Below are 15,484 nucleotides of genomic sequence, written 5' to 3'. Positions count from 1 at the left end.
TGAAGGTCAGTGTGGGAGCCCGCCATAGGAGAATACTTAGAACATTCTCCAACACGAGAACCCGGCGTTGGCCCCAGGGAGCCCCTGTGGTTCATTGTGTCTGCGCTCTGCTCTCCTGTTTGTACAGACCTGCCAAGGCCTCGCTGGAGAGCCGAGACACCCACTCCAGACAGGTCACTCCACCCAGACACAAGCCCTCCATCTTCCTCCAACTGGCTCAGTGGAACTCCCTACCAAACCCGGGCCTCTATCTTCAGCCAGCAACGCTGACGTCCCTGACCCTCTCTGAGCCGGGTTCTGCCACGCCAGTCACAAGGACCTCTTTCTGCCCCCACGTGCCTGCTCACTGCCTACCCAGGCCTCGTGTTCACAGAAGCACTTGCCCTGCCCCACTCCACTCTGGCAATCGCCGCTCTGTTCTCTGCCTCCACAGTCTCCAACATTCTTTTTTTTTTAATTTTTAATTTTTAAATTTTTAATGTTTATTTCTGAGAGAGAGACAGACAGAGCATGAGCAGGGGAGGGGCACACGCAGAGATAGAGGGAGACAGAGGATCTAAAACAGGCTCTAGGTTCTGAGCTGTCAGCACAAAGCCTGACACAAGGCTCAAACCCACAAACCGCGAGATCATGACCTGAGCCACCCCGGTGCCCTCCACTGTTTATTTGTTTATAGGTTTGGTTGTGGTCAGTCACCCCTGTCTAGGCCCAGGAGTCCAGGGATGTTGTCCATCTGATTCACTCCCAGCACCTACTAGATCCTCAGTGAGTTTCTGTTGAAATGAATGAATGAATCCATGCAGCCACTGAAATATCACCTCACGACAACCAGGCCACTGGGACTTCCCGGACAAACCATTATCACATTAGGGCCCTGAGGGCATGCGCCAGCATTGTTCTTGGCTGAATTCACACATTAGGTTTGTTGAGTTTATTACAATAATTCTGTAATAAAGGTGACTGACCTGCATATTAGCATTCCCAGGGGCTCTGAGGAATGGGAATATGCCAACCAGAAACATCCATGAAGCTAGTTGCTTGGATTTGTAGAGCACTGATTGGGGGTTAATGAGCTTTTGTTTGTGACCATGATCTCTGCTGATCTGATGACTGAGTCTTAAAGGTGGCATCCCAGCAGAAAATGCAGCTCTGCTGGGGTCAAGGGGACCCTCAGAGCAGGAGGGGACATGTCCTAAAGCCACACGGGGAGCATTATACAAAGTGGTTTGTTTCCTGGACATTTTCAACAGGTTCTCAGCCGGCAGGATCTTTCCACCTAGGATTTAGTGGGATTTTCAACTTTCCCTAGGAAGAGAATGGCCTCTGTGGCTCTGTTTATCAGCAGCAGCAAGAAAGACCTATTGAAGCGGATGACGGTGTGAGAAGGGCCGTCCTTTGACCGGACTATGAGCTTGGTGGCGGTGGCTGCTGCAGCCTCCGTCCCCTCCTCGCTGACGTCCAGCACAGCCTTGTGGGCAGCCTGCCAAGGGAAAAACAAATGTCAGTGGTCTCCGGGGGGGGGCACCGTTATGTAACTGAACTTTGGGGTTCTGCTGGGAATGGCGATGCCCCCCTTGAGGGGCTTCAAGCTTACATAGGACGGAAGCCTGGCATTAGGTTTGTGGTTGCTGTTATACCGATCAACTGGCTTCTAAGCGTGGAGTTGAGTGGTTACAAATTCACACAGAAAGACCTAGGTTTGAGTTCCAGCTCTGCCACTTATTGTTGCAAAAGTTATTTAGATGCTGCAGGCTTCACCCTCCAAATCTCTGGAAGGGTTATCCCACAGAGTCATCGGTGGATTAAGGGAGATCACACCAAGTCTGTGTGTGATTGTACTGCTACATGGGTGCCCTGGAGACATAGGGAGGTGTTATGAGGTACTGGATCCCTCTGGGTCTCCTAGATAAGAGATTTACCCAGGGGCTCATGTTCTTCCAAGCTTCAGGGGGCCTGAGAACTCCTGACATTTACAGTCACTGTTGTTCAGATGTGCATATAAACACATAATGGGAGAAGTCCCATCGGGACTTGTACATTCTTTCCTCAGACACCAATGACAAAGGTCCCTTTCCATGATCCAGGACCACTTCTGTCCATTATAATGTATTATCAAAATATATTTTTAAGTCAGGGATCAGAAACCCATAAGCAGACAGGGACTAGACGGGGAGACCGCTTGTAAGAGCAGGGAGTCCACCAGGCACATGGAGGGTCCACTGTCCCTAAAAGGGATACTCATGGCTCAGCTCCGGCTGGTGGATGCTATGTAGGGGGTTGGGCTCACTGTTGCCATGTGGGACCTGGACTCTGTGATTTGTTTCAAGAAATCAGAAATCTGTAATTTCAGGTACAACATCCTACATGTTAGAAGTTGGCTCTCTCTTTCTTTTTAACACTGGAGGCCCAACACAACCCATCTACAGGGTGCTAATGGCCCACAGGCAGTAGGCTAGACTGCAGTGTGAGGACCCAGACTGCAGGGGGCCAAGGTCAAATGCCAGGTGGCCACTTGCTCAGCTGCATGTGTATCGAGGTAGCCATGCTACTTTCCCAGGACAGGCCTGATTTTCAGAGAACTGTGTGGTTGGACCTGAGGAACGTTTGTTTGAAGAGAGATAAAAGTTGCCTGTGTATCAGAGGTGTGATGGCCATAAAGCCACAACCCGGCCTGGCAGCCATGAAACCCGTCCCTCCTTCTGCCCCAGAGAAGTTACGGTGCCTCTCAGGGTCTGTTTCCTTATCAGTGAGATGTGAGAGCTTCATTAGGCGTTGGAGGCTCTTCCCACTCTTCCTGCTCAGGCAAACATTCCTGTAAACCAACTCACTTTGGAAAGCTGCAGGAAGCCTGTCTTTGTGATTCCAGAAAAATCTGCGTTTTCATTAAAGGCATCCCAGATGCCCATCTTCGGGAGGATGGTTTCCAGGTCATAGGATGCAGAAATGGAAAATTTTGGAATGAACACCTCTAGCCACCTGTGGAGATGGAGAAAAGGAAAAGTGAGGTCACAGCCCCCTTGGTCTCTATCTCTGCTTCTAGGTGGCCTTTTGGGAGACTCTGTTCTTCCTCTAGGGATTGCTGCTAAAGTAGTCAGTGCATCCCTGACAACCAAGCCAGGTAGCTCTGGAGGCAAAGCCCCTTAGATGAGCAAGTCTGGCCCTGAAGATAAATGACATGAAAGGGGGTGCCTTAATGAAGGAAGGGACAGAGAATACACAGCAGTCCAGCAAGGGAGACTGAGGCACAGACCAATGGAGGCGCCAGGCAGTGATGGAAGTGTGTCTGCCCTCCCTGGCCCAGCGTGTCCCCCAACCCCAGCCCTTCCTGAGACAAACCCTGCTAACCTCCAAGAGCAGCAGAGTCAACAGAACTTTCTGCAAGGGTGGAAATATTCTCTATTTGTGCTGTTCCCTATTTTATCCACTAGCCACACAGGGTTATAATGAGCAGCTTAAATGTGGCTAGTGTCAATGAGCAAAAAACATTTTTGTTTTACCTCATTTTATCTAATTTAAATTTACATAATGACAGGGGCTACTACACGGAACACGTCCCTACAGGTCAATGTAAGTTTTTCTTCCTTGTCAATAATTTTCCTGAACCAAGAGTGAACAGCTTGTGTTTTCTGAGCATTTACTATGTGTCAGGCATTGTCCCAGACAGTTATATTCATTTCCATTTTAAAAATGTCAGAACTTACTTTTAATGCTTTGTACAAGGTCATGTATTTGGTGAGTCACGAAACTGAAAGCACAAAAGTGTTGGATGGACACTCAAATCCTCATTGATGGGCATCAGCACAATGGACAGCTCTCTCTTCCCTGTTACTTTGCCTGCACCCGCCTGGCCATCTCCTCCCTGCTCTGTCTGCTGCTCTTTGTAGACTGACCCTGCCCCAGCCTCCGTGCTGTCTGCTTTGTCCAGCCCTGGTTGCAGTCAGAGAAGAGAAGAAACCTCTGAAGGATCCAACAGTGTTCCTTAATTCGCACCTTCACCTCTTTGCCAGGGCTGTTTCCTTTGCCAAAGGTGGTCTTCCTGAGCCTCTATGACCTACCGGTCTCTTCATGTCCCATCTATGCTCCTGACTCAGATGCACCATCTCCTTGAAGCCTTCCTTCCATCTCAGCTACAACTGATCTCTCTTTGCTCTGAAGCTCACTAGCACTTTGCTTGCCTCCCCCTGAGCATTGATCTTTGTCTTTCTTGAATTATAGTTATCCCGATGCTGTCTTTTCTCCTCTTGGACTGTGGGCACCTGGGAATGATGCCAACAATGTCAAGAATATATTGCTAAGAGAATGTTTATAAGGCTTTATATACTTTTGTATCTTATGGTTAATATCCTTTTGACACTCTCCATAATACTTACAGAACTAATAATAATCTGGAGTCCCTGGGTGTCTCGTTTGGTTAAGTGAATGACCCTTAATTTCAGCTCAGGTCATGATCTTGTTGTTCTTGGATTCAAGCCCCACATTGGGCTCTGCACTCACAGTGTGGAGCCTGACGCTTTCTTTCTCACCCTCTCTCTCTGCCCCTCCCCAGCTCATTCTCTCTCTCGCTCTCAAATAAATCAATAAACTTAAAATAAAAGGAAAAGAAAGAACTAGTTAGTAAGTGCTTTATACATAGTAACTTATCTTTTCGACAACTTATGGGCTCAGTAATATTATTATCCTCACTTTGTAGGTAAGCATCAATGCTTTCTTTGCTTGTTTATTTTTATGGAACGATTCTATGGAGTTTAATATTGGATGGGCTATTAGAATGAGTTCTGCTGGTGCAGAATAGCTGTAATGACATAACAGCAGGGACATATTAGCTACATGGCTGTGGGCAATCCATCTCCCTTCTCAGCCTCTACTTGGTTATGTGTGGATGGGGGTGACAGTGCTCTTCACCTGTCAGGTGGCTGTGAAGTTCACGTGGGAACACACATGCACAGCACCAAGTTCACTACCTGGCATGCAGCTGCCACTCAATCTGCAGGAGCAATTACTCAACAGCTGCTATCCTTGGATGTACGGCCCCATCCTTTCCCTCATTCTTGGATGTACACCATCATGTGTTTCAGGAGCCTGGAAATTGACACCGATTCCCACCTCTTCCGGAGTAAGAGGCTCCATCGCCTCAGTGTCCTGGCTGACAAGGCCTGTTCCAGCTGCCTCATCTTGCCCAGGCCAGGGAGGACAAGGAGGGCCACGGTGTTGCCGCTGTAGATCATCTGCAGCACAGAGCAGTTCAGCTCTGGATCCACCCCAAAAGCAAATTCTTCCACCTGGTGCATCATGGGGACTTTCACAGTGGTCTTCTGGCCCACCAGGAATGAAGAGCTCTTTCTTGTATATCCAGGGTTAAAGGGCTTCTCCCACTTGGCTGGCACAGAGAGAAAAGAGGTCTTTATGTCCAAGTGCAATCAGCAAAAATGATGAAGTAAAGATCTCTGAAGACCCTCTTTTCCATAAAAGCAATGGGAAAATTGCCAACAATGATCAGAACAAACTTCTTTAGAGCTCTAGAAATTAACCAAACTCTTTCAGCAAATTAGGAAACGGTTTATTAAAGTAAAGTGGCTAAATCTTGGTAAGAAGGTGGACTTTATGGTATTTTAACTTGCCCTAGTTCCATTCCCCATGTCCTAGCTCTTCAGGAGACTTGAAAAATAATAGTGTGCATTTCCAGTGAAACCCAGCAACCTGGCAGCCACAGGAGGGAAAAAGTAGGGCTGGAACCGTTTCAAAGACTCAATCCCAAAGTACTGTTATTTGACCTGTCTTGTGCTTCCCTGGGAGGCATCATTTGCAAAACTGTGTGTATTTGATCTGATCTGGAGCTCAACCAATGCAAAAAGCCTCTTCCTCAGAGGAAATTAGTCACAGGCAGTGATAAGTTTTGCAGCTGCCTGAGGCAGTAGGTAACAGTTGGGGCAAACAATAGACTACATCAAACAGGTTAACAGGACAGGCTGGGGGTAGGGGTGGGGGTGGCATCTGCAAGAAATGACAAGAGTAAGGACCTTTGCATAGTCACCCTTCCATAAAGACGATAAAGAAAACTGGCAAAAATATTCAGAATCAATTCTTTTGGAATTCTGGAAATTAATCAAAGGCTTATAGCAACCTAGGGAGAGTTAATTCAAGAAAAATGGCTGAATCTCAATGAGAACAGTCCATTTTGTGGTTGTTTTAACTTGGGCCAATCCTGTCCTCTACTCTCTAGCTCAGCAGTAGCCTTGAAAAATAGCAGCCTGTATTCCCCACTACCATGGGGAGAGGAACTGATCTGGAGGTCTTTCAAAGACTCATTTTCAAAGAATTACTATTACTTGGCCTGTCAAGTAGTTAACCGGTGAACAGTCAGTGCTTAAAGCCTTCACCTCAGGGGGCTGGAAATTTTTGTTAGAAACAATTATAGACAAATGTTTTAGTTTCGTGGTTGCCTGAGTGAGCATAACAGATGGGACAAACAACAACAAAATGATACAAAATTCTAGGAAGAAAAGCTGAGGAATAAAGTGTCCATTGGAGCTTTGGCAATCTCCAATGTACATACTGGGGATTTAGAGACTTCATGCATGTGTAAAGCTGTATGCATATTTGAGAAAAAGTACGAGAAGGCTCTAAATTCTCACTATGGCTGCAGGGTCCTCAGAAACACAAAGTGAAGACCGAGTCAGAGGTATAAAGTGCCTGGCTGAGGGTTAATAACACACCCTACCACGACACAAGAGTCGTCAGCAAAGCCTAGATTGTTTGTTCCAAGCACTTAAATCTCTGCCCAATCGTAGCTAACCACTCAACCAACCAAAGAAGACACTTTGGTGGCCGCACATGACAAAGTATAGACTTTAAAGAATTAGTTCAGAAAGGACACTCAAGAAACAACTACTGCATCAAGCAAAAACAACACATTCTTGGGAGATGGTGAAGCTGATTTTCAGAGCTGTGACATTAAATTATTTAAAAAATCCAGATTTTGCAAAAAAGTATGAGACATAAAGTATGGGCTGAGGCACCTAGGTGGCTTAGTTGGATAAGTGTCTGACTTTGGCTTAGGTCATGATCTCATGGTTTGTGGGTTCGAGCCCTACATCGGGATCTGTGCTGAGAGCTAGCTCAGATCCTGGAGCCTGTCTTCAGATCCTGTGTCTCCCTCTCTCTCTGAACCTCCCCTGGTCACTTTGTCTCTCTCTCAAAAATAAATAAAAACATTAAAAAATTAAAAAAAACAGTATGGGCTGTACACAAGAAAAGCAATCTGCTAACATAAGAAATAAAAGAAGTAACTGCATTAAATCTTGTGGACATTAAATGTAAATAAAGGAATACTACAAACAATTTTATGCCCACAAATTTGATAACCTAGATGAAATATTCCAATTTTCCAAAACTTACATAAGAATAAATAGACAATATGAATAGGTCTATATCTATCAAAGAAATTGACAATAATTAAAACCTTCCAAAACAAGAAATACCAGGTCCAGACAGATTTACTAGTGAATTCCACCAAGCATCTAAGAAAGAAATTATACCAATTCCTTACAATCTCTTTCAGAGGATAGAAACAGAGAAAATACTTTCTAACCTGTTCTATCAAGCCAGCATTACTTTAATGCCAAAATCAGATAAAGACATTGCAAGGAAGGAAAACTACAGACCAATGTCTCTTATGAACATAGATGTAAAAATCCTCCACAAAATATTAGCAAGTCAAGTCTGATAATGTATAAAAATAGTTATACACTACAACCAAATGGCGTTTATCATTTGAAAATAAATTAATACAAGTCATCATATCAAGAAGCTAAGCAAGAAAAATTAATCATATCAATAGATGAAGCAAAAGCATTTGACAAAATCCAACACCATTCACAATAAAACTATTTATTCTTAGTAAACTAGGAATAAAGGGGGGAGAACTTCCTCAATGAAAGACGATGTCAAGAGAATGAAAAGCCAAGTGACAGATTAGGAGAAAATATTTGTAAAAGATGCACCTGAGAAAAGACTGTTATCCAAAATATACTAAGAACTCTTAAAATGTAACAATAAGAAAACAAGTAAGTGGATTAAAAAAGTGGGCTAGCCACCTTGACAGATACCTTGTCAAGAAAGATACGCAGATGGTGGATAAAGATGAAATGATGTTCCATATCATATGTCACCAGGGAAATGCGAACTGGAACAGCAATGAGATATCAACAAAACACCCATTCACATGGCCCAAATCGAGAAGACTGACGACACCAAATGTTGGTGAGGATGTGGAAAAACAGGAACTCTCACATGCTGCTGGGACAGATGCAAAAATGGCACCGCCACTTTGGAAGACACTTTGGTGATTTCTTTCCAAACCAAACATATTTTTGCCAAACAATCCTGCAATCATGCTTCTTGGTATACGGAATGGAAAACTGTATCCCCACAAACCCTGCACATGTTACATGATTCTATTTATATATAATGTCCAGAATAGGCAAATCTATAGAAACAAAAAGTATATTCTTGTTTCTGGGGAAGAACGTAAATGAAGAGTGAGTGCTCGTGGACCGGGGATCTCTTGTTGAGGTGATGAAAATGTTCTGGAATTACATAGTGGACATATTTGCACAAGCTTGTGGATATGCTAAAAAGAAAGCCCACGGAATTGTACAATTTAACACGGTGGACTTTGTGGTATGTGACTTATATTTCAATAAGAAATAAGATTAAATTAATAGAACAATGTATACATAATAGGGGCTCGTGGCATATTGATTCTTTTTCGTTCCCCTCCCTCCTTGCAAAATAGATGGAGAAATGGGTGGAAAGATGAGCAGGTGCATAGAGGGAAAGATAAATGGGGGGTGTGTGGGTGGCAGGAGGGAGACAGGAAGGGAAGGAGAGAGAGGAGAAGCAGGGAGGGATGACACAATAGCATCCATGACAACTCTGCCCGGGAGTCCAGCACCAGCGCACAATGCTGGTTTTATCATCATCCATCCAGTTAAGAGAGCCTCACACATCAGGCACATGGCCAGGATCCTGGAGTAAGTCAGGGGCAGAGATGGAATCCAAACCCAGGGCTGTCTGACTTCAAAGTCCACATCCATTCTGCGGCAGCACGGTGTCTTTGCAAACTGTAAAGCTCGAGACAGATGCCTGGGGGATGTGAATGGCAGTCAACTTGGCCTGTCTACACTTGCACACCTATAAAAGTGCTCTCACTTTTGGATTTGCTTCTTAAGCTGGGTTGTCAGAGAACTCTGTATCTCTCCTTGAAAATCTTCAGGGGACACAGGGGCAGCTGCTGGTAGCAAGAGATGAGGTCCTTACTCACAAGCTAGTTTCCAGAAGATTTTTTTCGTGGCTTCCCACTGAGGCCAGTGTCAGCCTCTCAGGACACATAATCGGGCTATCCAGACACAGAGCTGAGTTTAATCGATAAACTCAAGCTAGGAGAGAGAGCAGGAGGTATCCATGGTCATGGAGCCAGCTTGTTACAAAGCTGATTCAAAACTCAGCCTTCCCATTACTTCGCCGTGCTCTCTAGGGCTTGTCTAGCTTGCTTATTCAATGCGGGGAGGGGAACAGTAAAAAGAAATAACATTAACATCAAAGTCAGCCTCTCAGAGCCTTACCTTTAAAGAAAATGTGATTCACCAGGACCATGGCCGTCAGAGGTTCAAGGTCTTGGATTAAGTCTACGACCTTCCCTTTGGTCTCCTTCTCCACATAGCTGTTGATCGTCTTCCGGGCGGTGGTGGTCCTAGAGAAATCTGTGGAAAAGACTTTCGACTCATACAGCCTCCTGACGTTGTCCAAGAAATTTGTCTGTAGGGGCAGCTCCTTTTTGACGAAGAGGACACTCCCCACCCTCAAGTCCAAGTCTTTGCTGGGGACACGGAGTGAGTGTAGCAGGTGCTGGAAGGCCTGGTGGATGGCAGACTCCGGCACGTGTGTGAGGTTGAACCCCAGGCTCTGCAGGATCTGGGTCTTGGTGGCTGAGCGGGCGCCGAGGGAGAGCATGGCTAGGGAAGCAGAAATACTCAGCGGGGAGAAGAAGATGTTCTGACCCGGCGCCTTCAAAACCAGCCTTTGGTAGAGGCGGAAGGCGAAGTTGGTGTTGCTGGAAGATGCCTGGGAGGTAGCGGGGCTCCTTGTGGGGGCGGGGCAGGGGGGGCGTTGGCTGGGGATGCTGGAGGGGGGTACACAGTAGACGGGAGCACAGACGCTGACCACTAGGAAAAGTCGATAAAAGGAAGATGCCATTGTGGGACGAAGTAAGTCTGCAGGAGAGGAAAGAACCACCGAGGGAAGTAAGCTGAGCATCCAGCCTGGAATCAGGGGCCTCACGACACCCCATCCCATGAGCGAAGGAACGGGGCCACACTGGACGGTTGACAAAGCTATCACATAACCTCGTGGGGTCTCGCAACTCCCCCCATCCAGATATTATTGTTGTCTTTGTTTCACAAACAAGTAAACAGGCCTCAGACAGGCATGGGGGGCTGTGTGTGAGCTTGGGTGGCGTCAAAGAGGAAGCCACAGACCCACATGCTGTCACTTACCCCGAGTTCCCAGCTGGGCTTATAACCTGATCCAAGCACAATTTTAACTTTCCCCTGAACTAAAGTCTTGACCAGTCAGTCAGGAATTTTTCCACCAGGGGCACCTGGGGGGCTCAGTCAGTCAAGCGGCCAACGTCAGCTCAGGTCGCGATCTCACGTAGGTGGGTTCGAGCCCACTCGGGCTCCGGGAGGACAGCTCAGAGCCTGGAGCCTGCTTCGGATTCTGTGTCTCCCTCTCTCTGCCCCTCCCTCACTTGTGCTCTATCTCTCGCAAAAATAAATAAACGTTAAAAAAAAATACATTTTTTCCATCAGGCCAAAGGAGGATCAGGCCATCTGCATGGGGAGACCCGCTGCCTTTCCCCCAGGAGGAGACGCCTGGCCCCAGAGCAATCCTTTTCTCCTGTTAAGCCCCTTCTCCAAGCCCTCTTTCTGCAAAAACTTGCCACTTTGTACTCTTCCCGGCAGCACCCCTCTATTTCCAGACAGGGTGCTGTAGGAGTCGGTTTCATCGGGCCACTCAGATCTTTAAAGTTTCCGGAGCGGGACTGTCATTAGCAGCAGGGGCCCGTGATGTGGACAGCCAGGCAGGGGCCAGAGCCTGAGCACGACCTCGGAGCTCCGTGTCCGAGGTGGCCTCGCACAAGCCCTGCTGTCCTCCCCGCCTGTCCTCCTCCCCCCATCTGTGAAAGATGGTGGAGGGGGGGCTCCAAGGAAGAAGTGAGATGGTCTGTGTAACACCCAGCACGGCCACGGCCACGTGGCATGACATCACAGCTGCCTCCCCCGGCCCCGCCCCCTGTTTGTGGCCACTGTTGTGATTTTTTGGTCCTCGCTTAGAAGCAGGGTGAAGGGCAGGCCTGTTGTCCCCGAATATTCCTGACTGTGGGAAGGGATGGGGTTGAGGGATGAGAAAGCCAGCCGTGCCCAGGGGTGAGGCACCACAGAGCAGCAGGGGCCCGAGTCCCTCTCTGAGCAGGTGCGGGTGGGGGTGGGGCCCTCAGGTCACCTGCTAAAGTGGGCGGTACCTCCCCGAGGACCCACACCCCCATCAGCAGACTCGGCCTTGCCAGAGACCTGAGTCCACGCCCCAAGCCCTGGGCTGAGCAGGGGAGACCGGCCTGGACCAGTAGCCCCATCAGGGCATCAACTAGTAAATGTCTTGGTCCCTCATGGCCCTGACCTTCGGCAAGCCGCTGCTTCTCTCTGAGCCCTGGGGTGGTGACCTGGGGTCTGTGGCCATGGGCCTCAAGGGGCAGATCCTTATGCTCTTGAGGTAAGGCTCTGACAAAAGCTTGTTCATTAGGCTTTTAAAAGCCAACCTCCAGGGATGCCTGGGTGGCTCAGTCGGTCGGGCGGCCAACTTTGGCTCAGGTCATGATCTCACAGTTCGTGGGTTCAAGCCCCACTTCAGGCTCTGTGCTGACAGCTCAGAGCCCAGAGTCTGTTTCAGATTCTGTGTCTCCCTCTCTCTCTGCCCCTCTGCCACTCATGCTCTGTCTCTCTCTGTCTCAAAAATAAATAAAATATAAAAAATTTTAAAAAATCAACCTCCTTGCACCCTTCGCCTCTCCCCACCCCCCACCACTGTCCCCCTCTGTCTGTCCCTTCGGTCTCCCAGGCCCACGGAGGCCCTCGCCCCTCTCTCTGCTGTGATGTGAGTCCTGTCTCAGTGAGAGGGACACTCTGTCCTTCCTGCACCTGCCCCTCTCTGGACCCCTCTCTCCCGGAGGCCACTCCCTGGCCCCCACCTTTCACCTTCTCTCCCCTGCTCCATTCTCCGCTTAGCTCCCAGCTGCGGCCACTCCACCACCCTGCAGACGGGGGAGCTTCCCAGCCACAAAGTTCCTGTGTCCCTCCACTACTCAGACTCCTCACTGACCGTGGGAGGAACGGCCAAGCACCTGCCATTCAAGGTCCTTCTCTGTCGGGCTCCGACTTCCTTCCCCAGCTTCATCCTCAAGCACAACACTGTCTGAGTCTCCTGGAAAGGCTGCATGGCCCTCTGTCCCGCCACCCCACCACCCTGCCCTGTCTTCATTTGCCTCCTGATCCAGATGGAGCATCTGAGGGCTTCATGCCATCTGAAACCCTGCACTCCCTGTGATGTGCACTTGTGGCAAGGCCCCAAACCGGAAACAACCCACCCGTCTGCTCCTTCTTTGCCAACATTGGAGACACAGTGGCTCAGCGAGGCAGCTTGGTCTGCGGTGAAGCCTCAACCACTAATTTTTATTTGCCTGTACACGGAGCACGGTCACCTCGCTCTCCCATTAACTATAGGGCACATCTCACTTTTTCTGTTTCCTACCGATGGACTCATCACTGTCCACAAATGCGCATGCACACACACACCCACACACACGCATCTGTCAGACCACCCTGCCTCCTACCTCCCATGAAAGACCCCCAGAAAAGGAACCTATCTTGCCCCCCCTCCACCCCTCTCCAAACCTCAGAGAGCATCCTGATGCCCATCCCAGCACCCTCACACCTCTCTCTTCTGTATTTAAACGCTCTCCCTCAACTACGTCCATGCTGTTGGCTTTAGAACACGATCAAGGCTTGCTGGTTGGGACAAACAGCCCACCGTCACCAACACAGCGAAAACCCCTCTTCACTGCCCACCCCCTGCCTTCTAGCTGCGGCCCAGTCTCCATCCTCCCCATCCTGGCCTGAATCCTCACGAGCTGTGTATTCATGGCTCCTCCTGGGCTTACTCCCGCTCACCCTTGGCCCCCTCCAGGCTGGCTTCTGGGTCCACAGAAACGGGACCAGCCTGCAAACATGTCTGTAATCATCTCAGCTGCCTTCCCAGTGGCAGCAGACACTGGAGGCCACCCTCGTCTTCTCAGCCAGTCCCTCCCCATGGCTCTGGGACACCACGTTCTCCTGCGTTCCTCCACTCCCTCTGTTCCTTCTCCTGAGTCACCTCGGAGCTTCCTCTCTTGAGCCCGGTCGCCTCTGCGCGCTCCTCCGCCTCCAGCAGATCTCATCGCTCCCGTGGCTTCCTTACTGAAATGCAAATTGCTTATTCTTTTTAATCCCCAGGCCACACCTTTCCTCTGAACTCTGTATTTCTTTTTTTTTTAAGTTTATTTATTTATTTTGTGTGTGTGTGTGAGTGTGTGGAAGGTGGAGGGAGGGGCAGAGAGAGGATCCCAAACAGGTTCTGTGCTGCTAGTGCTCGAACTGGGGCTCGAACTCACGAACTGTGAGATCATGACCTGAGACGAAACCAAGAGTCAGACGTTTAACCAACGGAGCCACCCAGGTGCCCTATGAGCTCCGTGTTTCTTACCACCGACTTGATACTTCCTCCTGATGTCACACATGAACCTGAAGCTCAGTAAGACCCTAACTGAACTCACATGGCTTCCTAAACACCGTCTCCCAATAAAAGTCATGACTGAGACTTTCTTTCGACATCTCCAACCATGGCACAACCACTCATCCAGTTATTCAAGCCCAGGGCTCATCTTCGTGCGTCCTTCTTCCTCATTCTCCATGCCGACATATCACTTACCTATTTTCATGGGTTCCAGTGGCCTCCCATTTTCCAGAGCGGGTACCAGTGTCCCATCCAGCCTGCACAACCAGGGGTCCACTGGCCCCTCTAACCTCAGTCCAGATCTCAGGGCCCCTGCCTTGGACTGCAGTGTCCAACCATTTTATCCATTCTAATGATCCTCACAGGTGATTTTTGTTGCACCCTCTGCCCTCACCAAACTTTCCCTACCTTCCCAGTTTAATTTACCCCCCCCAGGTTAATTTACAACCCAGGTTGATTTCTTTCCACTGCTTAGGTCCTATTTTGTGTCATACCCTTAAGGAAGTTCTCTGACCACTCAGATAAGGAAAATTCTCCCTCTAAATGTTTTTATAGTACTGTTAATTTCTTAGTGAAATCCTTACCATGGTTACAATTTCACATTTCTCTGTGTGATGAAAAACTAAATGAGTCAGGGGACTTGCCTCTCTTGTTCCCCCCTGAACACCACTGTTGGGCCAGTACAACGGACTCAGTTAAGTGCTTGATGAAGGAATGAATTAAAATAAATTAAATGGGCAATTTACCTCACATGCATAAAATTTGAGTTGACTTATACTTTTGGCCAAGACAAAGTAACTGACGTTGAACTTATGGGCAGTTATAAAAGTTAGAAAACTGGACAAAAGGGGTGCCTGGTGGCTCAGTCGGTTAAGCATCCGACTCTTGATTTTGGCTCAGGTCATGATCTTATGGTTCCTGAGATCGAGCCCTGTGTCGGCTCTGAGCTGACAGTACGGAGTCTGCTTGGGATTCTCTCTCTCCCCTTCTCTCTAACCCTCTCCTGCTTGTTCTTTCTCTCTTTCTCTCAGAAAGAAAGAAGGAAAGAAAGAAAGCAAGCAAGCAGGCTGGGGGTGCCTGGGTGGCTCAGTCGGTTGAGCATTAAACTTCAGCTCAGGTCATGATCTCGAGGTTCGCAGGTTAGAGCACCACATCAGGCTCTATGCTGACAGCTCAGCCTGGAGCCTACTCTGGATCCTCTGTTCCCCTCTCTCTCTGCCCCTTCCCCCATTCTTTCTCTTTCTGTCTCTCAAAAATAAACATTAAAAAATAAAAAAGAAAACTGGGCAAAATATACAAAACAATTGAGACATTGAAAAAACTATGTGAGACAATTCAGACATGGGACAACAGGCAGACAGGCAAACAAGTTAGGGAAGCCCGGTGACTGCCCCAATTTTCTGTCTAAAGGCACTTTCTGGATACAAGGAGGGAAACCCAGGCAGAGGCTTGCTGGTGGCTATCAGAGTTTAGCGAAGTGGAGGCAGCTACGGTTTGTGCAGCAGAAACGTGCATGAGCTTTGGTCCAAAGCTAAGTATTCATTACTGCGTGCATAAAATGAAATTCCACCTGGGCAGTCCAAAAGTAAAAGCAAAACAC

The 15,484-nt window shown here is 48.3% G+C and overlaps 1 protein-coding gene across 1 annotated transcript; it reads right to left on the bottom strand.

Annotated features, from left to right (window-relative positions):
• Window positions 1–649: 649 nt before the first annotated feature.
• SERPINA9 (serpin family A member 9) lies at window positions 650–10,261 on the bottom strand. The gene is made up of 4 exons (XM_029951901.1): window positions 9,624–10,261; window positions 5,104–5,377; window positions 2,829–2,976; window positions 650–1,480 (listed from the first exon to the last, which is right to left on the bottom strand). The coding sequence occupies exons 1-4, from the start codon at window positions 10,252–10,254 to the stop codon at window positions 1,277–1,279; spliced, it is 1,257 nt and encodes a 418-aa protein (XP_029807761.1). The 5' UTR covers window positions 10,255–10,261; the 3' UTR covers window positions 650–1,276.
• Window positions 10,262–15,484: the final 5,223 nt, after the last annotated feature.

Source organism: Suricata suricatta, chromosome 9 (assembly GCF_006229205.1).
Source record: "Suricata suricatta isolate VVHF042 chromosome 9, meerkat_22Aug2017_6uvM2_HiC, whole genome shotgun sequence".
In the NCBI taxonomy this organism is placed as follows: domain Eukaryota; kingdom Metazoa; phylum Chordata; class Mammalia; order Carnivora; family Herpestidae; genus Suricata; species Suricata suricatta.
Note: the sequence above shows the minus strand (reverse complement) of the source record. Positions and strands in the feature narration are given on the sequence as shown.

What these genes read in the sequence shown, in the direction of transcription:
- SERPINA9 (XM_029951901.1), bottom strand. Translation starts at nt 10,254, where the DNA reads ATGGCATCTTCCTTTTATCGACTTTTCCTAGTGGTCAGCGTCTGTGCT. An exon ending in GAATCACATTTTCTTTAAAG is followed by an intron (nt 5,378 to 9,623) that starts GTAAGGCTCTGA and finishes TCTCTGTGCCAG; the next exon opens with CCAAGTGGGAGAAGCCCTTT. An exon ending in AGCCTCTTACTCCGGAAGAG is followed by an intron (nt 2,977 to 5,103) that starts GTGGGAATCGGT and finishes CCATCTCCACAG; the next exon opens with GTGGCTAGAGGTGTTCATTC.